The sequence below is a fragment of the Buteo buteo genome, chromosome 9, assembly GCF_964188355.1.
Source record: "Buteo buteo chromosome 9, bButBut1.hap1.1, whole genome shotgun sequence".
Lineage (NCBI taxonomy): Eukaryota > Metazoa > Chordata > Aves > Accipitriformes > Accipitridae > Buteo > Buteo buteo.
In genome coordinates this window covers 13,014,242-13,042,199 of record NC_134179.1, presented here as the reverse complement: position 1 = coordinate 13,042,199, position 27,958 = coordinate 13,014,242, and the positions used below count along the sequence as shown (strand labels likewise).

Below are 27,958 nucleotides of genomic sequence, written 5' to 3'. Positions count from 1 at the left end.
GATTTAACAGACGGTTTAAATGGTATGATGAGCACTGTGACAGCAGAAGGCAAAGTTAAACATGTTTTTAACATAGCTTAGTTTGACATTTTGCATACTTGGGTCATTTGTAGGGCAGCTCACTCATGAACTTTTAATCCAGCTTCAAAATTCAATGCAGATAAAAATTCTTTTAAGTTCTCGTAGTTTTGGAGTAGCTCTGCATTCAATGGTATTCTGTTCCTGACAGATAAAAAGCCTGTACCGTGATGCTGCAATTTAATCACAAATACACATGCATGATTGAGACTATCAAACAACATTTATGGAGTTACTTATTTCTTACAGTTATCTACAAAAAACTCATACACTTCTTAAATTAATAACATTTATTTCCATTAAACCAAGACAAATTTTCAAAAGTAATACAAGATAAAAATTCAAGGTGGTTGGCAAGGGGAAAAAAGATAGAAACATCATGTATGTTATTATTACATGCTCAAAAATGTTTTTGAATAAAACAATACTGGCATGTAGAACTGGCACTTTCCCACAGAACAAAACCAGTGGAATTTTCCCTTCTCTTCTAGTCAGTAGTTCTACAAAAACTAAACACACATACATGCAGCCTGCAACTTCCGTAGCAAAGTTCACCATGGGAATTTGGAACAATCCTCTATCAGAAGTCACAAAATCGTAGCAAAACACTTATTCTACTGCATTTTTGTACCCACTGGATTTTGTAATACTTCCACTTTCAAGAAACAACAATCAGTTTTCCAATGTTTACTATAAGTGCTTAAAACTGAATTACTACTTGCAAACAGGCCTGAGGCATTAATAAAGCCTTATTTATTTGATACATATTAAAGCACTCCTGCAAAGTTACCACTCCTGCCTGAAATCAAAGGCATTGAAATCCAGTTTTGCCTGTTGGTTTCATTGAGCTCTGAATTTGCTATATTATTGGACAAAACACACAATAAACAACATTCATTTTTAATTGTTTCAGTAAAAATCTTCCACCTTGAAAGCAGTATTTTCAAGTATTGCTCTCCTAGTCTTCTAATGCCTACTGAAAATCCCCAAGAAACAAGACAAAAAGAAGCCTGAATGGAGAGAAGAGTGCATTTAAACAATGATCTCCCTCTCCTTACCACACCCCACCCCACCCTCCCACCCAGGATCTTGCTGACTTCATTCCAAACTCACAATTTATTGTACAGCCGTGGCCTGGAATAAGCTTTCCCTGAGCGCTCTTTCTACCTGTTTCAAAAAGTCAGAATGTGTTTACTCAAATTCAGCCATTATTATTGCCATTATTGCCATTTTCTTTTCTAATATGCAACATATTTCCAGGCAAGTTATTTCATTTTGGTAGCCCTGGATTTTACATGTAGACAAACTTATATTCTATTGCTCCAAATACAGAACTTGAAAGTGCATCTGACTTCTAAACAGTATTATTCAGGCAGGTTTCAGAAAGTAACTAGACCCAAAAGATCTACATGCACAAATCTTCATAATGATACATCACCATTGAAAGATGCAGAATTAATAGCATATCTGCTCGGAAATTTAGTGGCATAGCATCATTAAGAGATAGAACTGCTTTGTGTCCTAAGGTCTGGATATTAGATGGGAACAAAACACCGTATTGTGCAAGAGGAGTCAGATATGGAATGGGAATATTAACTTCACATGCGAGTAAAGCAAGCGTTTCACATGCAAGATGCAATACTGCATCATCATATATATGATATAATAATAATAATATAATCTTTGGAGGTCTAGTCTCTACCTGCTACCCACCTTCACACGAATGGGAGTTGTGTGATATACAGAAGGAAGCCTCAGAACTGCATTAAAATTTTGCTTAAACTAGTCTAAGTCACAGGTATTGTCACAGACTTTAAATGCAAATCCCCAGAGGACTGACCTAAAATGTACCATCAAACACTACACAATATAAACACACTAGGCAACTTGTGTTAATGCTGCTGACTGTATTCAGAATTCAGTAGTCTTGCTTTTTCCTTTTCAGTATTTCTAGCATACTTAAAGGCATATTTATGTCTTCCCCATAAATAAAGTTAGTTTGATAATTTAACTTTGTAGATTTATAAAATATTTTCTATGCAACTTAACACAATTACCTAAAAAAAGCAATTAAATTTAAATTTAAGAAATAGTATATTTACAATTAAAATAAGTACAGACCTTATTGGATTTGCATTCATTTATCGCACAAAATAATTTACAAGGCTTAAAGTAATAAATAAGTCACTGGAAAGCTTTCAGAGCTGTGCATTCTCCATTTGTCAGAGTGCAGTACAGTTTCAGGAAGCAGTAATGAATTCTAGTTAAAGCTTTTTCGTGAGTCCTTATGTTGGACGGCCTTGACCGAAACGGGACTTTGACCTGGATTAAGAACACATAAGAAATGTATGTACATTATTACTGCTAGAATTTTAAACTATTGTCCACTCAGCTCTCTAGTACAGTATTTGTTTGAAATTACTTTTATGTTAAAATGTCTTCTGAGAGAAGGGGGGGGGGGGGGGGGAACCCTCATTCTCAAAATCTATTCCTGAGAAAGTTACCTTTCTGCCAGGATACCTGTACCCACAAACTACATATTCATACAATGGTACACAGCTGAAAGAACTGTGATGTCAAATAACTTGACATCACTAATGCTACAGAAAAAAAGTCACATGCATTTTTTTTTGACAGAAATAAGACCTGTGAGAAATTCCTCTAACAGTATATTTGAAGCTTCCAGCTCATCCTTTAGAAGTTGGTCAGCAACTCCACTACAAACTTCAGCTCAAGAGGCTCACCTGCTGGCCAAATTATAACCAGTTGTAGGCTCTACAACTGCACACGGTGTGCCAGCTTCTCAGTTCATTTTTGTTTTATCCATGTAAGGTGTAGAAGACCAACATGCACTAATGTAGGTTTTTGGTGTGTGTGGCTTTTTGGTTTTGTTTTTGGAAGGAGGCCAAAGAATAGGCTAAAGAATCTTGGCTAACACTTTTCCAGTTATCCATAATTTTGCAAAAAATTATATCAGAGCAGCAGTCAACCTTCCCACACAGAAGCTATAAAGCAGTTCTTCCAGCATGGGTACAAGAGTTTCATTCTCTTAGCTCTAGTTTAATGCGACAAAGGAAGCTTTCACACCATATATGATTAACCTGCTGGAATTGACGCTGATTCAAAAAAAGTGTATGAAACGAGGCATGTTTTTCTTTAAACACCCACCACCACTGCCACCTGAAATCCATGTTCTGCTTTTGGTTTAAAATCTTACCTGGCATTCTTCTCAGCATTGTTTTGCCGTGCACTGACCTGCGCTGAGGCCTTTATCTGAGCTTCAAGTCTAGAATAAATGCCTCCTGCATACTGGAATCCAGAAAAAAAATCAATTTTTGACATTATTCTGATTTAATCAGTAACTTTTCATAAAAATCACTAATATTCAGCAGAACCTATGGCATGCTTTGTTTCATTATCACAACGCCGTACTGAAACCTTTCAAACCTATCCTATTTTCCATGGCAGTTTTTAAGGGCAGTGAACTTCCAACATTTTTTTAAACTCATTTCCCCCAAAAAATCATGCTTGGAACAAAATGAAGATTGATAAGATTCAGTTCTTTAGCTTAAGAATTGAATAGATGGTATTTTCATTTGTTTTACATATTTTTGTTAACCAAGGCTCACTTCGATTCCATAAACACTACATTGTGACAGGACAAATCTTACTTCTTTGCTGTCTTTTGACTTGACTCGATCAAGGTCTCCCAGTCTCATTTTTATTAAGTGCCCTGTAATCTCAGACATTCTTCTCTGATCTGTCAGAAATAAGAAAGAATATTTAGAACAGAGGTTTTCCTTGCTACTGAATACAAAGGGAGAAGAATTAGATGCACACTTTAGTGATACTGTATTTGTAAAATTAGCTTTCTTTTCAGCTCATACAAAAATCTTGAACAACCAAGATCCTAGATCCTGACGCATAATGTAGCTTCAGCAGTGTTCCTGGCAGATACTAGAATCAGCCTGAGGCATTACACTGAGATCAAAATCTATGGGAATGATTTTGAGGCAGAGGTTTTCAAAACAGCAAAAATGCACATGAGTCTCAGAAGAGATTAAAAAAGGTGAAATAAATGAATAGAATTCTGAATATTTTTAGTCAGAAAGACTGGGAAAGAGGTAGAAGTGAATGTTTATCTCTGTTTATCTACACAGACAATAAACGGCACAGGGATGCAGGAAAAATTATTCACATACTTATACAGTCATCAGACAACATAACTATAATCTCTGTAGGTTACGTGCTGACATTCCAAATAAAGAACATAAACTGCGTTAACATACGCTTATAATGCATTTTTTCTTTTTCTCCTGTAAACTTTGAACTCCTTTCCAGTATTTTCCAAGACAGCAGGCCCAATGCTGCCCATTTATTTTTCAATCTGTGTGCAAGACTACAACATATAGTTTTATATGGTGGATTTTCTTTCCGTTTTCCTACCACAAACATTTTTTCCCCTGTAGAATAGATGAAATTGCTAGTAAATGCCATCAAATCCTAACGTAACATTTTCAGAAGGAGTTCTAGCTGCACAAATATTTTTGTACAGTTTGGAGGAGTCTGAGCTTGCTGTGGGGTTTGGATACAGCTGATTACTAACAATTAGCCTAGTTGAAATCTGTTCTTTTCCAAATGAGGAGCAAGTATAAAAAAACACCCACCCAAAGCCCCATTGCTGTTTCTGAGATCGAATTCAACCTAAAAGTTTCTAAGCAGCTATATTTTAAGAAAATTAGCCATTTCTTATATGAATTAATAGTTTTCTTTGCATAATATTAACTTTATGAAAGCTAAACTCATGCAAGAACAGACCATCTTCTCTTTGAGCATCTTGGTTGAATCTTAGTGACCTTGAGGCATCCCATTTGTTCTGCTGCATACTCACACTGGTTAGAAAAGAAAGATGCACAGCATGTTATCAGTAACAGTTCACAAAAAGGGATATACTAGAATATGTTCTCAAGGACTTTGAAAATTACTTACATGAATGGAGATGCATCTCGGGAACTTGACTATCAAAGAAAAAAAACATGTTAAGTATGTTTTAAGATCGAGTCCAAAACTTAAAAGAATTCCTCATTACTCAACCCAACCAGAGAGGCTAGCTTCACAGCTATGATTTTACCTTATCAGAAGGCTTCTCCTTTTTCTGAACACTTGGGGAAGAAATCATTTTCTTTGGGTGCTTGTAGGATTTCTTTAATTTCTCCTTTCTCCCTGCTAATTGAAGAAACATCTACTCATACCATCACAGATACTTGGGTTTTCTCAACTACACAGCTACAAAAGAATTTTTTCCCCTCTATTCCTTTACAGAGTAAATGATCAGGCTATTTTCCTGTTGTTAGTGTTGCAGTCATGCTAATACATGCAGATTACTCAAACACTTTTTCTATAAAAAGTGTACAGGAACTCAAGTACATATTTAAAATGCAGAGTGGTCACACACAACAGCACAACTTTTCTGTTGTGAAATTAAAAGTGTGCATAAAAGCTACATCTTTGACCATATTAATTAAATCCACAAACTCTGAGTGATATCAGACCAAAGAAGTTTAAATTCAAACTACAAAAATTTTCATTCAACCTTTTTTTTTTTTTTTAAACAAATTGGTACACTCCAACCCCTTTGAGTCAAGACAAAAAGAACTGCCTCTGTTCAAATGACTCATTAGTAGGGTGGAAAGGAGAAACTGCTTTTTGGCTTCCCATATTCCTAAATCCCTTATCATATTAAAATAAAACAACAACAAAAAAACCACAAAAATCTTTTTAGATCATATAGAACTTATTATCAATGCAGACACAATTCTAGCCACATTCACCAGTCATTCCACTATATAACCAGAAGAATATGCGGGGGGCGGGGGGGGGGCAAAAATATAATTGTGTAGCTACTGCCTTTTCTTCCAACGTTTATCTACATGAAACTTCATAAAAGTAACATAAAAGTAATTTGATAGTGTTTTCTGCCAAATCTTTATCAACTCTGAAGACTTCTCAAACATGAATAGTTGCAGCTTTCCTCATTTGCCAATGATTTTTGATGGCACTGAGCACTGAGGTAATTTATTATCTAAACACAGGAAAACTAGAAATAAAATTCAAGTAACATTAATTTTTATTTTTAAAATGCCTAACGTTTAAATTTTGCTTACAGAATAATTCTGCTGCCTTGAATCCCTATCTCTAAATTGCAGGGAGGATGACTGTAGAGACCTGTTGTACCTGGTTTCCTGCATACTTCTTCTTCATCCCCCACTTCATCCTCAGTGACCTCTGAGCCAGTAGTATACTCGTCTTCTTCAGATAACAACGATTGCTGTTTCTAGTCAACATGAGGAAAGTACCACAGATAAGTGAGGCTCAATTCTTAAGTGATACATTAAATATGTCTCAAAGGAGCTGACTTCAAAAGTAGCTCTATATCTTAGTGACATAACTGCACACAGTTAGGTCTGACAACATGATTCTCAAACATTGAGAAAGTAATTTCAAAACTTTGCTTTGATAAATATTTTTATTTATGTTTCTTCTAAGTGGTCAAACATTGTAAGAAGTTGCCCAGAGAGGCTGTAGAATCTCCATCTTCAGAGATACTCAAGATTTCATTGGATATGACCCTGAGCAAAGTGGTATAGCTTTGAAGTTGAATCTAACTTTGAAGCTGGCCCTGCTTTGAGAGTGGGAAGAAATACTTAAGATGACCACCAGATATCCCTTCCAACCTGTATTATTGTATGCTTCCGTGTTTAATATCCAATTTATTTCTGGCTATATTATTTTTCTAATTAATAAGATGCTATAGTAGCAAATGTCTGAACTAGCCACATAATCATAGAATACAGGATATGACAAGTTTACGGATGGTTATATTGAGGCTTGCTGCATCTTGCAAACTGCCTGAAATTGCTGAGATACTCAGTAATTAAATACCACAAAGCATGCATATCACAGCACGCTACAAATGCACACAGATTATGTACACCAGAGCTATCTGCATTAATAATTTATTGCAAGTTGGTCTGGAATATCTGGTTGGTTTTTTTTGTGAACTCACCCTAATACCTAAAAAAATTTTTTTCCTTCTATCTCTTGTACATCATCATAAACTACAGGCTCCAATATTGCAACAGATGGGGTCACAGTGAATAGTTCTGTGCTGATCAGCATGAAATAATGAAAATATTAAATAATATTTAATATTAAATATTAAATAATATTGAAAATATTAAGGAATGGGATGTTTACGTTGTTTGAATATACACATATATCTTTCAAAATAAGTGATAATGAGTGCCTAGTAATCCATGAGAAATGATGAAGCTTAACATGGACTGCAAGTTCACAAAGTTTAGGAAACATGTTTTTGCAAGAAGAACACTCTTAGTATAGGACACTAGGAACATCAGACTGCAACACAAATCCTCAAGAGTGACAGAGGTAAACTACTGCTCTCTAGCATTTACATACAAAAATAGAAATCATGTGACAACCTATGCTACTGGAAGAATGACTCCCCATTCTGTGCATTTGGCTGGGCCCTCAACTCTGATTTCCATGATTTACATTTCTGTCAACCTAACAAACTATTAAGAACTGATGCATGCAGTGCTGGCCTACTGTTTGTTGTCATTTATAAAAACATTTAAAAGGAATTTTTAATTTTTATTCCGGTAAAATAGTACTTCACACATACTTTTTACTTTCTTGTAAAAAGAATTGCTATACTGCAACTTCCAAATTAAAGTGAGAAAATACATTATCCACCAAATTAATTAGAAAATAAGACAAAAAACCAAGCTAGTTCTCTGCCAGTGCAGAAGAGCAAATATTTAAAATTATGAACAAAATATTTTACTAACCAGTTGTAAAGTCCAGTTCTTCAGAGAAAGAAACTGTAGTCACAGAAAGAGAAAGGCATATAAGTTAAAGAACTAATAAAAATAAGAATTAAAAAAAATGTGAGTGGAATTCTAAAAATAGGAGTGGTATGTTATAGTACAGCAATCTACACTGTTAACTCCTAGAAGGCCTACTCCCATCTTTATATTTGGTGGAATGACTAACCTCAAAGAGGTTGTGAGCCACTGACCAATTAAATGCAGTGAATTCAGAGTTATGTTTTAAGGTCCCTAACCTTAGCACTAAAAATATTTACAGCTGATTTTAATAAAAAAAAAAAGCAGTCCAGGACAGGAAGGGGGAATTATGTACCAGATTGTTATGGAGTTTAAATTTAACAGCCTCCCACATTTATCACGGGAGAGCTTCTGATCCTGTTTGAAATTCTCATGGAATCAGCAGCATTGTGCTACCATCAGGATTGTCAAGTTACCAGAAGTTCCACAATGGGTGCAGAAGTTCAAAACCTTATCTTCGCATGAAAGCTCTCTTTAAACCAGACGCAGTATTATAAACAGTCTCCTTAAACTTGCCTTAGAAAGTATCTCTGTTGACTTGACATACACATAGTAACATACATGCATCATAGCTCTGGAAAAGTAAAATCTTTCACATCTTGGGGAAAAAACAAACCAACCAACCAACAACAAAAAAACCCCAAGCAGAACACAACCCAAGTTACTGTTCTTCATTTATAGACTTGCAAAAGTCATGTGGACATACCCAGATACATCAGCAGATGAAACAAAGGCAGCAATTATTCAAATATTTGCCACCTGATGTATTTTAAAGTATGACTGGATCCTTAAATATCATCAGTTTAAGAACGGGGTGGGAAGCACAGACATATGGAGAATTCCCTCTGATATACAGAAATATTTCCAGCAGACATGGTAAAAGTTTTGCCTTTTCACCAACCAGATATTTTGTACCTACGCTAGCCTATGCTATCCTGCAATGCTCAGCAGTACACTTCTTCCTCCAACAATGCATGGTTTTTGTTTTTATTAAAAGTTGCCTAATGAATTCTTCAAAGTACCGGTGTAAGAATCCTCATTATCACAACAAAAGGGGAAAAAAAACCCCCAACATTAGCACTCACAGCATTGATTTCTCCAGTTTTTGGACCCCACGGCGTATTTGGTTCTACAAGTACATCACATTCAATGCCTTTTTCATCACAGAGCCCAATACCAGAATCACTTAAAGAGAAAGATATGAAATGAAAATAAATTTTTCTATTTCACGACTTTAGAATCAGTTTCTCTTTATTCATCATGTATCAAGAAAGAAGACAGACCTCCAAGTCAGCCACATAACATTTTGATATCAATTCATTAAAAATATAAAGATAGGAGTAAATGCTTATGGAGGATGAATTTCTAAATGTCTGCTTGAAATGTAAAAGGAAAAAGTACTTGTTCCTTTTTTCCCAATTTCCAACTAAACAATCAAAACCAAGTTACCTTTAAAGATTCCTACATCCCATTTTAAAATGGGAGAGAAATCAAATGTAACATGCACACGTTAAGTGTTGAAGGCTAAGTTATTTCAGTAACACAATACAATGTTCTCACCTATTCTCATCTTTAGTGAAAGGAACAACAATAACATCTCTATGATGAAGCAGATCATTCAATATTTTAGTAGTTTGAAATGGCAAAGCATGCCCATCTTCATTTCCTGAAGGTAAATCAACCATGTGATCCCTCACTTTGCAGCCCTGCAATACACATACACAAAAGATCAAATACTTCAGTTAATGGGAAGAACTGATTTCAGGAAGTACAATAAAAAAGTTCAACTTTTGAACTCTTGTGTCCCAAGGTCCCAGCCTGCCTTGAGACACTGCAACAATTTACAATACTTGTTTTGGAAAAGATCTATTTTCCTAACACACTGTCACCCCCCTGCCACCTGTTACGTTCTTTCAAAAGTGAGCTAGTATTGAAGTACCTTTGGGAGGGTTGTAGGATCAAAACGAAGTACTTTTTGGTTACAACAGGGATATACTCCTGTCCCAGTTGAGCCCAGAGCACTTGCTACACCTGGATAAAGAACTGGCTGCGAATGGTACTGGCAGTGGGAGAATTCAGTACACAGGAAAGACTACATTAGAATAAGAAGAGATAATTAGAGGTGAGATTACCTATGGAAGTCAAATAAAGAACATATACCAAGCTTTACTGCTATATATTTCCCAAATGTTTTTAATCCCTGCCTCACCCTGCAAAAGTCACCCACAACAAGCCATCTACAGACAAACAAGTGAAAATATACTAACTTGGTTACATCTTGAGCAGGTCAACCAATTAACAGTCCCCCAAAGACGCCAATAAACATCCCGCCAAGACTTCAATTCCTCATGAAGACCAATTAAGTACTCATGGACTTCCCAGGTTTTGTCTCTGAAAAAGCAAAAGGTCAGGTTGCATACAGTCATAACTGTTTTGATCCTGCCACCAGAAAGGTGAGGTGGAGAAGGAGCAGATCCTCCACATGCTCCACTGGTGAAAAGCCTACAGAGGAATTTAGAACAGAAACGATACAATGTGGAACAATCATTATTAAATTCAGACCATGACAGAAGAGCCTATATTCTTTCACAACATCTTAAACTTACTAATAACAAAGCATTACAGCTTGATTCAGCTCAAGCTTCATACACTGCAAATTTATAAGCTAAGATAAATATCAAGACTTCTGGAAATCAGGAGAACCATAAAACAGAGGAAAACCCAGTACACAGAGTAGAAGAAATAAAAATACACATACACAAACAAGTTCAGTCATATTGCAATTCTCTGTCTTTAAAGTAACATGCTGTGCAACAGAAGTACTGTCATTCTATTTATTTTAAAAGCCAACATAACACGTTTCTATGTACCTGCAACACAATAGCAATTACTCAGTTAAGAATTAGTTTGAAAATATAAGACCATGTCTTTTTGATTAATATATGTATCTGAGGCTTCTAGTCTTAAAAACCACAGACTTTGCTCCTTCCTAGTGATAAAATGACACACACCTCTTCAGAATTCAAAAGAGAATATGCAACTTACACTGGTGCACTTTATCTTCAGAAAGAGCAGATACTGTTTTCCCACAATTTTAAGCCCTGGCCTGAACCATTTTTTATTATAAGTCTAACCTAGACTAAGCAAGCAGTAATTCCAACTGGAAGTTAGTTCTAGACACCACTAGAGGACCAATAAATATAAACCTATTTTTAAATTGTTAAAGATAGTCTTGTATTAGCTCATAAGCCTGAAGACATTAGCATCACTTCACCTAAGGAACTGTAAATGGATACTGTGTAGAAAAACAGTCACAAGTACCACAAGGCAAATAATTAGAACCTAAATAATCCTCTGAGTAAAACCCTGCACATTTATACACTAGGAATTGCATACATACAGTCAGCTCAAGTGAAGTAATACAACTAATGAATTTTACGTGGCTAATCACCAATGATCCTAATATGTCAGGACAGGGTTGCAAGATTCAGTTCTATTTAGACTGTTAGGCAGAACTTAATTCACACCTTGGAGTTACTGGTGGGAGGTAACACTAAATACATGTTACCTGGGCAGCTGATATTGAACTGTGCTTTGGTTGTTCTGAATAAAATAGATGTGATGAGAAGGGTCTCCTGTTATTAATTTCCCTCCATTTTCCTTAAAGGGGGCATGTGGGGAGGGAGGGAACTGCAGCTGATCACACACTGATCATTAGGAAGAGAATCCAGCTGTTCACAAACATGGATCAAACAGACAGAATTGAATTAAACGTTTGTGCCAAATGAATCAACCATACATACAGAATAGGTCCTGGAAGCTCCTCTGGCAAATACTTTAGAACAGAAAAACAACCGGCAAAGTTTATTTATAGTGGTCTTTAAGCAGGCTGAGTATTTGATCTGACAGCATAAAGTCAGTCTAGAATATACTCTTCAACATTTCTTTGCTGGCAGAGGTGGATCTAACATTCAATAACAAACCTTGTAGAAATGCAGCCTTTAACTTTATTTGCCATCAACTACACATCTTAAAACCCTTTGATGAAAGAATTAGCTAAGTATTTTCTATTTAAGGCAGTACAACCCAAAATAGCCCTCCCAGTAATTGAGGCTGTAGTTCTTCCATTCCAATCAGCAGCGGCACTACTGAATGAATTTCAGAAGCACATCATCATAATCACCCCCCACCCTCTCTTTTTTTTTTTTTTTTTTTTTGCTAGGTAATACAAGAGGTTGAGGTGTTTCATACTGCTCTTCACATATCAACGACTTCATTTTGTAATGTATCTGATAATTCCTAAACATATAGTATTTTGTAAAATCACAGAAAATCATATAGTTGAAGAAAAATTTTTAATATATATATTCACTACCTTATATGAACATAGACAATATTCCCATGTTGATCTATGTTGATTTTTCCTGGTACACAAGGAATTCTTCTTTCAGTTTCTTTAGTTAGCAGCTTTTTACATAAACAACACCTAGATTATAGAAATAAAAATTAAAAAAGAAAGAAAAAAAGAAAGCACTGGAGCAAGAGCAGGACTTCAAAACATAGGGACTGTCCTTGCAACTGAAGTAGTAATATAAAAAGACCATACCTGTATAATGTTGCTGCATTTCCTCGAGAATCTGGATTTAGGTACTCTGGATCAAACAGTCTCTCAATCTTCTTGCAGAAAAGCTTACTATTAATGACAGCAACACAGTTTACCCATTAGAAAAATACTGAAAATTGTTTTATGTATAGTGAGACTAACAATTATATTCTGGTGATAAGTCAGTCACCATATTTCTCTCAGAATCTAGCTTTTAATGGGATTTTCCTTTAAACTAACCTGTTTACATAACTGGTTCCTGACCTGGTCATCTCTTATTTTTACCCAGATGCAAGGAAAGAGATCCCTTAATTTTTTTTTCCTTTATTACGTTGCTTGCCAGTATAAACTGCCAGCTTCTACATCAATTAAAGGACCTTTTATTAATGAAATTACACTTAACTTTAATTCTAAAAATTATAACGTCTTTATCCCTACTGATTAAAATCCTTTCTTACTTTCACCTTGCTTGTCTGTCAGCCTGCCCTCCAATAATTGGCCCTTATCTGGATACTAAGCTGGAGTCCTTATGTATGAAATAGTATTCCATCACAACTATTCAGCCTTTCAGCCATCCTACATTCTATGTCTAAACATCAGAGTTCACAGGATGCTGAAACCAAACCATTCTCTACAAATTAGAAGCATGTCATCCCATAAAAGGTTCCTTACCCTAATCCTGGCTCCCCTGTGAGAATTCATGAATAATTTGTCCATGCCACACGCCTACTATGGCCTTTCCTTTTGCTCATTTCCTATAAAAAGCTCTTTCCTTTTGCTCAGAATTTTAATATAAAATTCTGAGGTCAATTCATGATATTCTGATACAAGACACATTATGTGAGAATAGAAATTGTGTGTGTGTGTGTATATATATATATCACTTCAAACCCCACAGTGTCTTAGCTGTTCTGAAAAATGATCCAAAAGCCCAACAGCACTTCAGTAATGTATTACAGGCAAAAAGTTACCTCTTAAATTTGTCTCTTTTGTCCTTCAGCTCTTCCACTTCATTGTGCGTGAAGAGATCAGCAATGTGCGTAACAAGATTAGCATTGATACAATTCATGTTACATGGTGTGGCTACAATAGCATTCATATTTTTGTGACAATAATGAATACATTTTTCTACCTAGGAAAAATAAAAACATTAAAAATAATGTTAAGGAATTCTAGACAAAGATACATCAAAGGAGACTCTGAATTAGCATGACTCTGAGTTACTTTATGTTCTCCTCCAAAAGGTTTCTACAGACCAAAAAACTGCACGAATGTTTCATCTTCAACAAGTGGTACCTTCTAATTGCTTGTAAAAAGAGAACCACAGTACACATTATACATAGTATTGCCTGGATCTCAACTTATACAGCTATGTTTACTGTATATTTAATTGTGGGTCACCTCAATGACAGAACTTTTAACAAACATTTTAACAAACAAGTCAGTAGATGTTAGTTATACAGAGCTGGAGAACCAGATCTTAAATTGCAGAAGTGTCATTCATGTAAAAAGGATATAAAACAAAGGTATTCACTGATTTAATAATATTTTTTTCATAAAACTATCAGAAGTCAGATACTGATGTTACTCTAAATCAGTCATCAGAAGGCAAATCCAAGATCCCACTATCACATTTAGAAATAACTTACTCTAAGTTTTCTTGCATTGATATTCTGCAAACATTAGATTACTGCATTGAATAAGGGGGGTAAAAATCTCAAAATGTTCTCATTTAATCATCTGTTTACATAGCAGCCAAAGCATAACAAACAAGCTGTTAGACACCTGGTAATTAACTATGCCCTTATGGCAGAGAATCGTTCTTAATACTTACTAATGAATCCATCTTCAAAAACTCAGAAGAAATAAGAATTGATATGACATTTGATGGTTCTAAAAGGCAACAACAAAAATTTTTTTTTACATGAATTCTTTTGATAATTTCATATCACATTCCTCCCTCTGCATATTTAGTATCTGTTTTATTTTACCAACCAACCTGTCATTCCATCATCCAATACGTAGAGCATTTTCCATCTTAAGAAACAAAGTTTTGGTTTATCATTTAGATGGCCAGAGTACAACTGTAACAAACTAGCATTTATAAAAACTAGAAAAGGTGACTTCATAGGGATACAATGAGTAAACAATTACACAACAAGATTAACTTCCATCTGTAGCCATCATACCCAGCTGAGATTCTGCTTAGCATAACCTTCACATTGCAAGTCATAACTCTATTCTCTTGGCTTGTTTATATTTTTAAAAAATGGTAGCAAAGACTCATAAAAAGATCAAAAACTTGCCTCAAATTCATAAAGGCAAAAGTTCTTCTACCATTGTATCAGAGACTGCATTGAAATTTTAGAAAATACTGCAATTGTGCTGATGGGGAGTAGAGGGGAAACAAAACAAAACCCAACAATCATCAGTATTTCAAAACTACCACTCTGTTCTTGGTCAGAAGAGGTCTGAAGAATATTAATTAAAAACACCAGATTCCCAAATATATTTCATCTTTTCCACTGCTTCAACTATCAGGATGTTTCTTCAAAACTGTCAGTGTTGTCAAATCAGAGATATCTGCTGTAATAACCAGAGGATCTCTGTTGCAACACTTTTCTAACAAATGACAAGCTTCAGTGCAACAGTCAAACAAAAGAGACTGGGGCTGAACTGTAGCAAAAATATTAATCTTCCATTAGTACAGAACATAATGAACCTACAACACATGATCTACACACTTTCTTTTACCTAAAGTGGGCATTTCATTAGCTTCAGAATCTTTAGTGTTCCTTTTAACGTATCTTATCAACCAGTCAAAGATGTGAACGTCACAGTGCACTGAAATATCCACCTCTTCCCAGCGCTGAGCATCCACTGACAGATATTCAGCAAAGTATTTCATTTCTGAAATCAAAAGGTCTCGAGGACACACAAAATCTTCTTTGAGGTTTTTTGCTTCATCGCATACATGGATCACCATATTTGGCCTTAAAAAGAAAACAAGCCACATACCAAATTAGGTCCATAAGCCAATTAGAACACCAAAACCGATCAACAAAGATCTCATCTCCAAATCTGGATCACATGTTGCAACACTGATGTCACTAACAGGTTTTTATTAACAGGACAAAAACAAATTGCAGTTATTAACTATTAATACAAACTATTAATAGAAACTATTCTCAGACAGCATTGTCAGGTGAAGAACACAGATGCATATCCTCTGACACATAATCAGCGCAATTTAATTAAGTTAAAGGACTAGAGAAGGAAAATTTCTAGCTCCAGTCCCCAATTTTGTCACCAGTTTGTTATGGGATACTACCTGAATTACATAGATAACTTATTTGTTCTCCCTTTTTAATTTTCTTGAAAAAATAGACAGATATACATGCCTAAGTTACTGAGGCACCAAGGAAAACAACAACATACAATAGCAATTTTCATCGTGGCAATTAAAATTGTTTTATTGTATATTAAAATGTCTATTTCTTAAGAAAAGGTCAAACCTAGAATCAGTAAATGCTGTCTCTACAGAAAGATAGTTATTAGGTTTCAAACAAACCTATTATTCTACATGTACTTGTATAGTATGGAAAACAGGAATGTGATAGTATGAAAGACAGTGACATGCATGGCTATTTGAATTCGTGGTACTATTTTTCATTTGCATTTTTCATTTATGGCTTTGTTTTCCTGCTTTTACACAGGGCAAATCTATGTTCACAAAATATTTTTTTTTTAATTAAAATGTTATTGAGCATCAATCTTGTTTCATTCCTTTTTAAAATCTGATTATGTTTCCCATTCTCACCACAGCAGTAATCAATCACTCAGAGGAACACTATGGAGATATTTATAAACAATCTATCCCTATTGCATGGAAGAAATTCTCAAACCAACCCCTAGTATTTCTGTAGCAACGTAAGGTTTCAAAATTTTTCACAGCATTTATTAGGATGTTCCCAGGTGTCTTCTTTCTCATAGCAGAAAAGTCCGAGCAATTTAGACATCAGTTCTATAATCCCCTAGATAACAAACACACAAAGATCTTCTTACCCCTGGCTTTCGTCAGTGCTTTCTCCACCTTTATGCACAGGACCTTTCTCAGATTCTGAAGAGCAATTCCTTGTGGAGGTTGTGCTGGGCCTTCCTTAAATTTAAGGAAAAAAGGCTGCATTAGAACAAAAATGCCTGAACTTTTGCTCTTCAGCATCTTGGAAACGCAACTGAAGTACAGCTTTCATGGTGGAGCAATGTTACACAACTAGCAACAAATCCACTACCATTAAGGGCTACTAGATAATCCAAATTCCTGCTCTGAATGCCATGCACTGGAAACTCAGACCAGCAGCATCGCTGGGCTGCCCAGACACTTGGCTGCAAACCCAGATCAGTCCTGTCTCAATATAGAGTAGTAAGATTCATGCAGTCTTCAGCATTTCCTTCCAGGAATACAATCCATTCCTTTAGCTCTCCATCTCTGTTTTGTGGGATGGGGGTCTTAAGGCTCTGTCACATCAAACTTTCAGGTTTTGGGAAGCTTTGCTGCCTGCCAGAATATAACAACTTGAGAATAACTCCACTTCTTATCCATAATGTGTTAGCTTTGGAAATAAGTTGCTTCCAAACAGAAGTGGAGAAGTCTTGCAAGATGCGTTTTTGCTATGTTTCTCAAACACATGGCTTAAAGCAGCAGATTATATAAAACAATGCTCAAAGAAAGCAGACCATGAAATTTGCCTAGTCCTAGAGCTACACCATGTAGCTTATTCCAGGAATAAAGGACAGCTGCACTTTAGTTCAAATAGGTTATCTTTACAAATGCACTGCAAGCAGTGCAGCCTGGACACAAAACCCAGTGAAGTCCAGAAGATCTAGTCACCAAATCCAGTGAGTTCTAGGTCAAGGGCTAAGACAACCCCAGCATTCAGACACTGAATAACTTTTCTGACTGTGATGAATGAACCACTGCAGTCTGAAATTTCAGTAATCTTGCTTATAAATCAGAAAGATCATTATCTTTTTTAAATAATGGAAGGGCACATATCTGTCTTCCACTGATGAAAACCCATAAGGTCGTGATTTTCCATGATTACTCTCTACTCTCAGATTTCCAGGAAGAGTTCCAGAAGCACCTTCTCCCTCTCATGTAATGTAAGAGGCTGTACTCTTCTGAAGACGACTAAGATAGACCTCTTCATCTTATGGCTAAATAACTATAGCAGACTGACACCAAAAATTATCTGGAAGCTCTATACAGTTCAGAGCACAGTACAGTAGTTATGCCCTTCAGGAAAACAAAGTTATCACACCAAAGGCAGAAGAAACAAAACTTTCTCCAAAGATATAGCCTAAGGCCTTGCACAATTAAGCCTTAGTAAGGCCATAATAGAGGGAACACAGTTAATAAAAGGGGAAGATTTACTAGACAGACCCTAGTAAAACCTTGGAAGGGGCTAGGTCAGCCACAGCCTTCAGGGCAGGCATTCCACTGCAGGCAGATGACCTGTGCTAGCATTAGAGCAGCCATGGTGGGAGTCCTAGATTTTGAATGCACGGTAAGCTACCTTAAAGGAAAGGCCTGTGGAAAAAAATGATGTGGAAGAGTTCTGTCTGCAAATATTAAGAAGTTTATTTTGAACACAGTGAAGTTATTTATTAAAGGAAATAATGCAACAAGAATATGCAACACAGCCAAATTAACAGGGATGTCTGAACTTCACCATACATTTCTTCCTAGCTTTTTTCTTCCCCCCAAAAGATTACAGATTGTTTGACTTCCAAAAGTTAGTAATAAATACTTTGGGTAAAAGGCTATCCTATATGGTTGTTTACTGCCATAATATGCATTCAAAAGGGACTTCACAGCAGTTTGCCTTATAATTAGCAAGTAATAAATAAGCTTTTATAACTCAGCCAAAATGACAATCCAGCTAAAAATGAATTTGGTCTGATTGCTTTTTCTTGCTATTACTCATGTCTACAAACAAATCCAAACAGGCCCAAAATTCTTAATCCTAACAATAAGCAGATGTGAATAAATCCACTAGGAAGTAATTAATAAAAGAAAGCACATTTACAAATAGGGTTTTCTCAAATCGCCAATTCCAAAATATACAAGTACCTCACAAATATTAAGAAGGTGAGTTCATTCAAGCCTGTCAGAAAAAGATTAATTATCCTAATTTCATATCAACAGATTACATATAAACAGGGAAAACGATTTAGCCAAAGTCGCAAAAACAGAGAAAAAAATCTCAGGCTAGGATCTTGTAGTAGGAAACATTAGGGTGCTTAACTGCATTAATACTTATTACATGTATTATATTGTTAGAAAGAAAACATGCACAAGTTGTCTAAAGAGTTCTATAAGCAGAGTTAGCTTGTTAACTGCCTACTGGGAAGCTACTAATCTTGTAAGTAGCCACCTGTGGGTGCAAGAAGCATTTATCCCACATCATGCATGTAACAAGTACATAACTGAAAGCTGACTGGAAACATTTTCAGTCTAGATACTCCATATACAGTTTTCAAATATATTCTCTTGATTAGAGTTATAAAAACATTTTATTTGTTCTCCAGTAAAGCTCAAACAGCTTTCTTCTACAAAGAGAACAGTGGCTAGAAAGCTGCATCACTGTGAAGAACATCGTAACAGAGAATATTTTGTTTAAACACTTCACTGTCGTCTTAATTTTTAACAGAACTTGTTTACTCATTACCAAAGCAAATTTCTCATGCAACACATTTACCAAGTCCCACAAGGCGCTGAAAACATCTCACTCTACAATGGCAATCAGAGAACAACTATCACACAGTTAATTACAACTTCTTACAGGAGAAGAACTTAAGGAAATGTTAACAATATTTAATTGTGCTGCGATTGAAATACAACTATTAGGACTGGTCCTCTTCTGCCAAATTATTATTGGGACACATAATTGACTAAGACACATTTTATGTCATTGCAAGACTCTCTTGCATCAAAGAGTAGCTACACTACACTCCAACTCCTATGTAGCCATCTTGCCACCAAGCAGTATGACAAAGACAGGGCTTTCAGCTGGGAGAGAAGCGTCTGACCTCAAGGGACCACCTTCTCAGCCTTCTGCAGCTTTTCTACACAAAAGTTTCCAGTTATTTTAATAACACAGCCTAATGTGATCGCAAATGACTGTAGGTTTAACAGTACAACAACAGGGATACAAACCAGGAGAGTAACTCCTCTCCACACCAAAAATCCTAAACATAGGCTATGGCGTAAGGATTTACGCCTTTTGGAAGGACAAGCTATTAAAAATACCCAAAGAAACATCAATTCTTAACCTAAGCTAACTGAAAATGACTTCATGTATGTATTATATTTATACTTAACTTTCTTTTTCAAAAATGAACAACTACTATTCCTGGGTGGACTTACCGCTCAGGACAGAAAAGCATGCACATACTGATTATAATCAAAGCCAATATATTTCAGAATGACTAAAAACATACCAGTTATAGTAATGGAATCCTGCCCAATAGCAGGCTCCTGAAACTCTGTCTGTGTATCGAGCAAGGAGGATTTGATGTACGTAGCTAAAGTTTCCACAGGACTCCCACCAGCGGCCATCAGGGGATTATACTGGTTGTCAACAGGTGAACTTCCACTGCTTTTTAGTTCATCAAACCTTTTTGCACACTGTCACAAGATTAAATGATAGGACAATGAAGCAGTAGCTTTCAGTACATTTTTAATAACTATAATTTGAGACGGATATTGTATTTCATATCTTTTGCATGTGAACAGTTACTGATACTAAACTTATAATGCTTCCTATTTAGTTAGTGGCATCAGGAAAGTACATAAATATGCAGCAAAATATGTAAGATTTACCATAATTAAATACTCTAACAGAAAGAGAAGAAATAAGATAGAACCTGTTTCAACCTTTATTTCCTTAAATCCTGTGATTTTAAGCTCAATCTTCAAAAGGGAAAGTTACGGGGAGAGTTTAAATTCCCATTTTGTAACTAGTTCTTTTATCATACATACTGTCAAACATTATTAAAAGTAGCCATAGTAATTGGTTGATACTTGTTACTCTTTTACTTTATGACTTCCATTCTGATTTGGACAAAAGGGACTGGGGATTTCCACTGCAGTTCTATTCACTTTCTATTCCTTGTTTTGATGAACTAGAAAGTTTTTCAATTTTGTAAATTTGTACTGATACAATGATAATAATGGGTTTGGTTCAGCAGCATCCTATGCACAGGTAATTGACACATACAAGAAAATCTACTGAATTCTAGAGGTGATCCTCCTGTGACACATCTTGTCAGGCTCCACTCAAGCAGCTTTTTTTATTTCTTTTGGGTTGAGCTAACCAACATTACTGCATGCCTCCTGCCCCTTTAGGAGAAGTGCACACAGTGACATCCTTCTTATATTTATGTAGTGTCTCAATTTTGTAATGATGACAGTCTACTATATACAACAGATACATAAAAGCACAGATACACATTTACTTAATTGCCTTAAAGAGGGACTCCACATACGTAAGACATTTCGTTCTTTTAAAACAGAGTAACCAGACATGTACTAATCAATCCTATAATCTTAACTAATATGAGAGAGCTCACCAATACTTTTATAATTATTTTATTTGCTATATGTGCACAGTACTGTCTGCAAATTGAAAAGTAAACAGTAGGGACACCCCCCCCCAAGCACTTTGCCAAGCACTTGAAAGGCAGTAACTTTCCACAGAAGCTTCTACTCCCACCAAACATTCATTTTTATGTTCTAAATACAAGGTTACAGTGATGCCCAATAGCAATGCTATAAATGTGAGCTGACACATTTGATTAAGTTTGCCAGAAAATAAGGACCAGTGGCTTGTTTTCTCCCAGCTTTGCTGAATCACAAGGGCAAAAGACATTTTCCTCTCTTGGCTTACTTCCCCTCAGAAATTAAAAATGAAAAAACAAACAAACAAAACCCCCAACACCCCCAAGTAAGCGTTTCACCATGAAATGCAGCAATCCAGAAAGATTAAGTACATGGAGGTACTAGTTTCTTCCAACTGTATTCCAACCAAAGAAAGAAAAATCCAGATCTTGTAGGACCAAGCAAGAGGCAACTGCACTCTTAACTACCTAATGGAGATCTGTAACTCATACTTCCTTAGAATTGTAATGACAAACATAGAAAGTTATCATTTTTGCTAGGAAGTATACTACAACCTACATGAGGTTAGTGGGTACCGCCATCCTTTCCATGAAAATCTTAGTTGTGCTAACATATTTCAATTACATAGCTACTTTTTTTTAATTCCACTTTTTAATTTTTACTTTCCAGTAATTTTTGTTCTTTTTCATATCAGTTCTAATGAAATAAAATGCAGAATATATTTCTTAATTTCAATGTTTAGGTTTTGTAGAAACAATTTTTTTTTTTCCAATCTACTGCTCATTTAACATATTTGATTCTTTAGGTATAAATTACTTCAGGGGAAAAAAAAAAACCCCATCCCTTAACTTCAATTTACCTCCCTCCCCCAAAGATGTTTTCTTCTTCATAAAGTACTGGTTAAAGTATACAAATTCTTTTATGAGTAAATTCACCTCTTTGGATGTATATCCTGGAACTAGCCTTGCCACACTGTCCCAGTTGATAGGCTGAGGAACACCAATTAGGGAACACAGGATCATATCCAAAACCATTTGATTGTTGTCATACGGAAAGTTATTGTTTTCTGAAAATCCACGACTCATCTTTGGCTACTTAAGCCTAGAAGAGAAAATGTTATTAGCAAGTCTCACTGCATAGTTTGCTAAAGTTTGATCCACGTTAACTGCAGCACTCCATAAATTACTACGGGAAATATTTACCACAGCATTACAGTCAAGTACTAATACTTTATTTGACAAAATTTGTCTATTCATATCTGCATCCTCAAAACCCTGGGGGGAGAAGCAGATGTGCAAAACACACCACAACCAACTCAACAGCAGCAGACACTACCCACCATTCCTTTAAGTTGTCTGTTTCCAGGAGGGATTCACAACTACTGAGCCCTCCACAAGAAAAAGCCACCCACAATCTCAGAATAAACAGCCTAAACTACAAAGGGACATTTTAATTTAAATTTACTGACATTCAAATACACTAATCTGTTTCCCCAAACTTTTTACTGCTCAAATTTGGTCTCCTCTTGCTCTGCTTACTTGTTTTGCACACCTGACTTCAATTATATAGAAGCCAACCCAGGGCACCCTGCTAAGGGCCTTCAAAAATAATTTGAAGCCAGGAAACATGACACCTGGATGTCTTTCAGCTCTCATCCTGAAGACCTGACTTTTGAGTTGCCCCAAGGCACTCATAACTCCTGATTAGCTGGGATTATCAGGGCCAAAAAACCTTGTTCCTTCAGCTTCAATGTGAACACCAGAACAAAGCATATAAGGACAGCAGTGAACATCTTAAAAAAATGCAGTTCTCCTAATTTGAAAAAAGTGTTACATTTAGTTGGTTTTTTTTCTTTTTCCAAATGAATTTTCTGTATAGCACCAGGGAACACAGTAAAAGTTCAAAGTACTGTTTTAGCATATGCTGGGAGAAAACTGCAGGCATTAATCGAGACTTTCATATTCAAGTAATGCACAGCCAAAGAGCTTGGTAAGGGCTCACATTTGGAAAGCACTCTGGACCTCTTTCAAAGTATCTTAAACAGATCACGTGAATAACAGAACTTAAAAGTTACATACAGAATTTTGACTTGTAAAGCAAGGATTACAGAGAATTTCAGAGAAAATACACTTACATGGTAGCAGATTTAACTGATCACTTGTTACTAAAAGTATACTACACATAAATGTTTCTTTTGCATCTTGTTCTTTCTAAAAGAAAAGATGCGTAAAATACACAAAGTAGCACTGATTTTGTTTCTGACTCTAGAAGAAGCTATTCCAGCACTTTTTTTGTTTTGTTGGTAGAAACAGAAATCACAATAGCAGGTAACTGTAAGCTTTCATCTTCTCAAAAGATTAGCTGAATGAAACCATCAGAAAGAAAAAACCCAGAACCCACTAAGATAATTCTTAGTTTTCATATATTCATGAGATATTAAAAAAAAAAAAAAGCCACAAACAAAACACAGAAGAAAAGTCTAATAGAAAAAGTCATACCATTTTAGCAATTCTATCTAAAGGAAATCTATTGCAAAGCATGCCAAATGGCCATTTTTAAAGGACAAAGGTCCTTCACAGACAACATGAGCCCAAACTTTCCAACTAAGATAGATGCCACTATGAGGTAAAGGTAGATCAGTCCCTACAGTCATTGAGTCCTTAGCCCCCAACCTGACAGTATTATCAAGCGGTGTCACTGTGGTTGTTCTATGGTGGAAACTTCCCACTGTCAGCACACAGACAGATGCCAGTATCAATTATATTTAAACCACTGAATATCTACTATATCTGGTGTTATGAAAAGAAATAACCGGGCCAGAACAGGTCAGCACCAGTGGCAAACCTGAGTGGTTATAAAATAAGAAGCCGACTTCTTCTGCTACCTTGTATGCACGTAGCAGCTGGTTTAAAAATATGTTTGAATGAGATTAGTAAATGATGGATATTAGAAACCTCTGATCTCGCACCATTAAATACCCTTAATGAAAGTAGAATTACTAGCAATATGAATATTCCATAAATCACCATTTTAAGGACTAGTTCTACAGCATGATTGTACTGATTAATCAAAGAAAGAAAAGCAGCTATTGTGCAATAGTTAGAGTCTATAATTTAAAGGAAAAAAGTGTGAGTCCTTTGCTAGCAACAAGTTTACATACACGTCAGGACCATGAAGCAACCTGACCACAAAGGGATGACAGGTACTTTAAAATGTAATGACACGTTCAGAGAGGATGAAGCCTTTGTCTCTCAAACACCTTTTTATTTGCTTATTCTGTACATTAAAACACAGTCTTATATATACTTATTACTGCAACGATAAATGAAGGCACATACTCAATTACAAGCATACAGAAGTTAAGTCTTTTTATCTCTATTCTGGGAAGAGCACGGGACTCCTCTTTGTGGCTTTATACATTATATTTAACATTTGCCTTTTTGTCCTTTAGGAAATCCTGTCAGAAGTATAGTTAAAGACACACGCAAGATTCTGTCTCATGCAAGAATGGTGCACTCCATAAGAGCAGCAACATAAAGCCTGCAATAAATCATATAGTTAAGAGAGAGAAGGCAACTTCTACAGATTCTCTCCAGTTTGTTACTGCAATTAAAGCTCAAGTTAACCCTTTCCTCCACTATGGAAACCGGAGGAAAAGAGTTTCAGCATTATTTAATTCTGACCAACTCATTTGACATGCATAATACAGAAAGATATGCAACAATAGGAATTTTTATTACTACTTAGAATTCTAAATTAAGTGGTGTAAAGGACTCCCAATACTTTAATATTCCATAAAACTGGCATGATTTAAAGAAAGAGTTAAATCGTTATGCAGGAAGTTGGTCTACATTACAGAAATGCACCGTGGGTTTGTTTGTTTTTTTTTTATTTAAAGCAAAAGATCAATCTAAAAATGAAGAATCACTATGCCCTTGCACGTGCATAACCTGCAGGAAGGTAAAGATGGTGGGATGGGCATGAGGTTTCAAGCAGAACCCTTAAACGCAGCGAAGTGATGGTGCAGAATGAGGTGGGGGAGAGAAATAACAGCAACTTGGATGGTAGTTTGCCCACCTAGTAGCCAAAATAAAAATTAAAATAAGGCATTTAAATAGAAAGGTAAAAACCGATCCCAGTTTTTGGGGCAAGATCCTACAAGTGTAAGCAGCCTCCTCAAGCAATACCGTCCTGCTGGGACCCGCCCTCAGCAGCGGGGACCTCCGCCAGTCACCCCAATCCTCACCGACGGAGAAGCCCCCCCCGCAGCTGTCAGGCACCCCTCCCCGGTCAGAGGCGCTGGAGAGCGGAAGGGACGCCGCAGGAGGCTCTCCCGGCTTCCCCCGGCTGCGCCAGGGCAGGGCAGGGCAGGGGTTACCTGGCGGGCTCCCAGGCGAGGGGTCGGCGGGCGCGGGGCAAAGCGGCGCGGCAGGACGGGCAACGGCTCCTCCTCGAGGCGCGACGGCCGCTGGGGCAGGCGGCGGGACGGCGGCGGCGGCGCCGCTCCCCTGAGGAGACAACCCCGGGCGCCGGGCGGAGCGGAGCCCGGGCGCAGCCCGGCACGGCCGCTCCCGCTGAGGACTTCGGCAGAGCCACCCCGGGGCTCCTCAGAGCGGCGGGACCCGCCGGCCGGCCGCCGCCCCCCGCCCACCTGCCGTGCCCGAAGCGCTGAAGACGGGCGCCCTCACACGCCGGCGCCGCCCGGCCCCACCCTCTCGGGGAGGGGGAGCGCGCGGGCGGGGAGTACCGTGAGGGGGGCGGCAGCCGCCAATCGGCGCCGGGCGGGTGATGAGACCACGCCCCCTCCCGCCGGGGAGAGCCAATAGGCTAGCCGGGAGGGGGGGGGGGAACGCGGCCGCGCGAGCAGGGCGGGAGCCCCGGCGCGCGCCGTGTTGCGGCGGCGCCCCTGCCCGGCCCGGCGGCCCCGCCTTGTCGCAGTGCAGCGGCGGCGGCGGCGGCTCGCGCCCAGCGTCCGGTAGCCTAGCAACGCGCCGCCCCGGGCGGGACCGGCTCTCCCCGCCTCCGCGTGACGTTGACGTGACGTTGACGTGACGCCGACGTGCGCCTCCGCGTCTTCCGCACCAGTGACGCAGCCCGGCCTCCGCCCGCGCTTCAGTCCCGACAGATCGGGGCGGGGTGTGTGTGTGTGTAAGTATTACATCACGCGCGTGGCGTCACGCCTCCCCCTCAAGACCACAAATGATGTCATGCCACCTTCTCCCTAGCTCAGTGCGACGTCACACCGACCCCTGCCCTCTGCCGCCTGCGCCCACATCCAGCTCAGCGGCGGCTTCTTGACCAGTAACCCAGCCCCCCCTCCCCAGGGATAACCCCGATGCCCTTTTCTCAGCAGAAGCCCACGATTACGTTCCCACACGCAAACATGGTAACGCGAAGGAAAAACCTGGGGAGCCCTAGCACCTGAAGGTCTTCTCATCCTTCAAAATAACGCATCAGATACGAGAATTAGCCCCACGATACAAGCACAGCAAATTAATTAAGCAAGAATTTGCATTAAAACTAGTAGCGAAGACCGCACTGCATCCATCGCTCTAAATATTTTATACACTCATAACTACAAAAGCAGTAACAACATCTGACTTGGAGCTAATCACATGCAACCACCCAACCACTGGCAGCCGTTCAAGGCTCCTCTCAAACTAGAGTTATTCTGCAAAGGGTCAAACACTCTCAGTCCTGCTATTTCATCTGTTGTTGGTTTGTTCCCTACTGCATGTCTGCTACTGCATGAAATCTTCCCAAACATTTTAAAATTACTTCCCTTTCGAAGCCACCCATGCCGACTGTGAATCAGCCCAGATCCCCTTTTCCTACATGCAACATATAATAATCCCCCCCCCCCCCATCACATTCTTCTTTCTGACTGTATCATGCTGTGTAGCTTCTGTTCCTCCTTGGTATTTTGGCAAGAATCACCGAGATAATCATGGCCAGGCGGATATTAAATGTTTTCTTCCCAGAAACCCACCCCTAAACACTGGAGTAAAATAATGAGAACAGAGAATGCAAAAAAAGCACAGAAAAGTTGAGAAAAAGGATTACACCAATCTAGAAAAGTATATGAAATTTGAATTCTTTAAGTCAGTATGAAAGCTTCTTTTGGGTTTCACTTAAAGTAGAAAACACTCGTGATTTCATACTGTCCCACAGCAATCCATGGAACAAGCTAATGCTGCAGTATTACCATATTATTATGACATTAACTTATTACACTATGAATGGAAGATGATGGTATGTCAGAGAACTGGCAATATAGTGTTTTAATTAACCTCTGCTGTTAGGCAGAAGTTCAGTCCCTTCCTTTTTATTTTCTTAAGTAATAAAAAAATACCAATATCAGTATTTCAGAAAAAAAAAATCAGTATCTCAAATTTTACTCATTTGAGAGTCTACAGACTATGCTTGTTCAGTTACCAATAATTCAAAGGTAGTGGAACTAGCTTTTTGCATTTAAAGTATCTTCATTTCTAAAACCAAAAAACTGTAAAGATACCCTTTCACAGCATAAATGATCTATGTTGCTTGCTTGAGTCTTATAGTTTTATGACTATTGTGAAATTGGGAACTTTAGTATCTCAGAGTAGCATTAAAAACTGTAGATAAGAAAGACACAGGGGTGCCTCGCATTGACATCATGCCTATGGT

General features: G+C 37.6%; 1 protein-coding gene across 1 annotated transcript; it reads right to left on the bottom strand.

Annotated features, from left to right (window-relative positions):
- Positions 1–1,165: 1,165 nt before the first annotated feature.
- On the bottom strand, positions 1,166–25,925 carry SANBR (SANT and BTB domain regulator of CSR). Its single transcript, XM_075035398.1, has 21 exons — positions 25,671–25,925; positions 22,228–22,393; positions 20,113–20,299; positions 16,675–16,768; positions 15,364–15,602; positions 14,444–14,502; positions 13,581–13,741; positions 12,613–12,699; positions 12,382–12,492; positions 10,274–10,397; positions 9,946–10,098; positions 9,567–9,712; positions 9,092–9,191; positions 7,950–7,982; positions 6,313–6,412; positions 5,210–5,304; positions 5,068–5,096; positions 4,897–4,970; positions 3,750–3,838; positions 3,296–3,387; positions 1,166–2,400 (listed from the first exon to the last, which is right to left on the bottom strand). The coding sequence occupies exons 2-21, from the start codon at positions 22,375–22,377 to the stop codon at positions 2,364–2,366; spliced, it is 2,160 nt and encodes a 719-aa protein (XP_074891499.1). The 5' UTR covers positions 22,378–22,393; positions 25,671–25,925; the 3' UTR covers positions 1,166–2,363.
- Positions 25,926–27,958: the final 2,033 nt, after the last annotated feature.

Coding starts and splice junctions, on each gene's coding strand:
- SANBR (XM_075035398.1), bottom strand. CDS start 22,377: ATGAGTCGTGGATTTTCAGAAAACAATAACTTTCCGTATGACAACAAT. Junction 15,603..16,674: donor AGCACTGACGAAAGCCAGGG/GTAAGAAGATCT, acceptor TTTCTTTTTAAG/GCCAAATATGGTGATCCATG. Junction 13,742..14,443: donor TTTTGAAGATGGATTCATTA/GTAAGTATTAAG, acceptor TATTTTTCCTAG/GTAGAAAAATGTATTCATTA.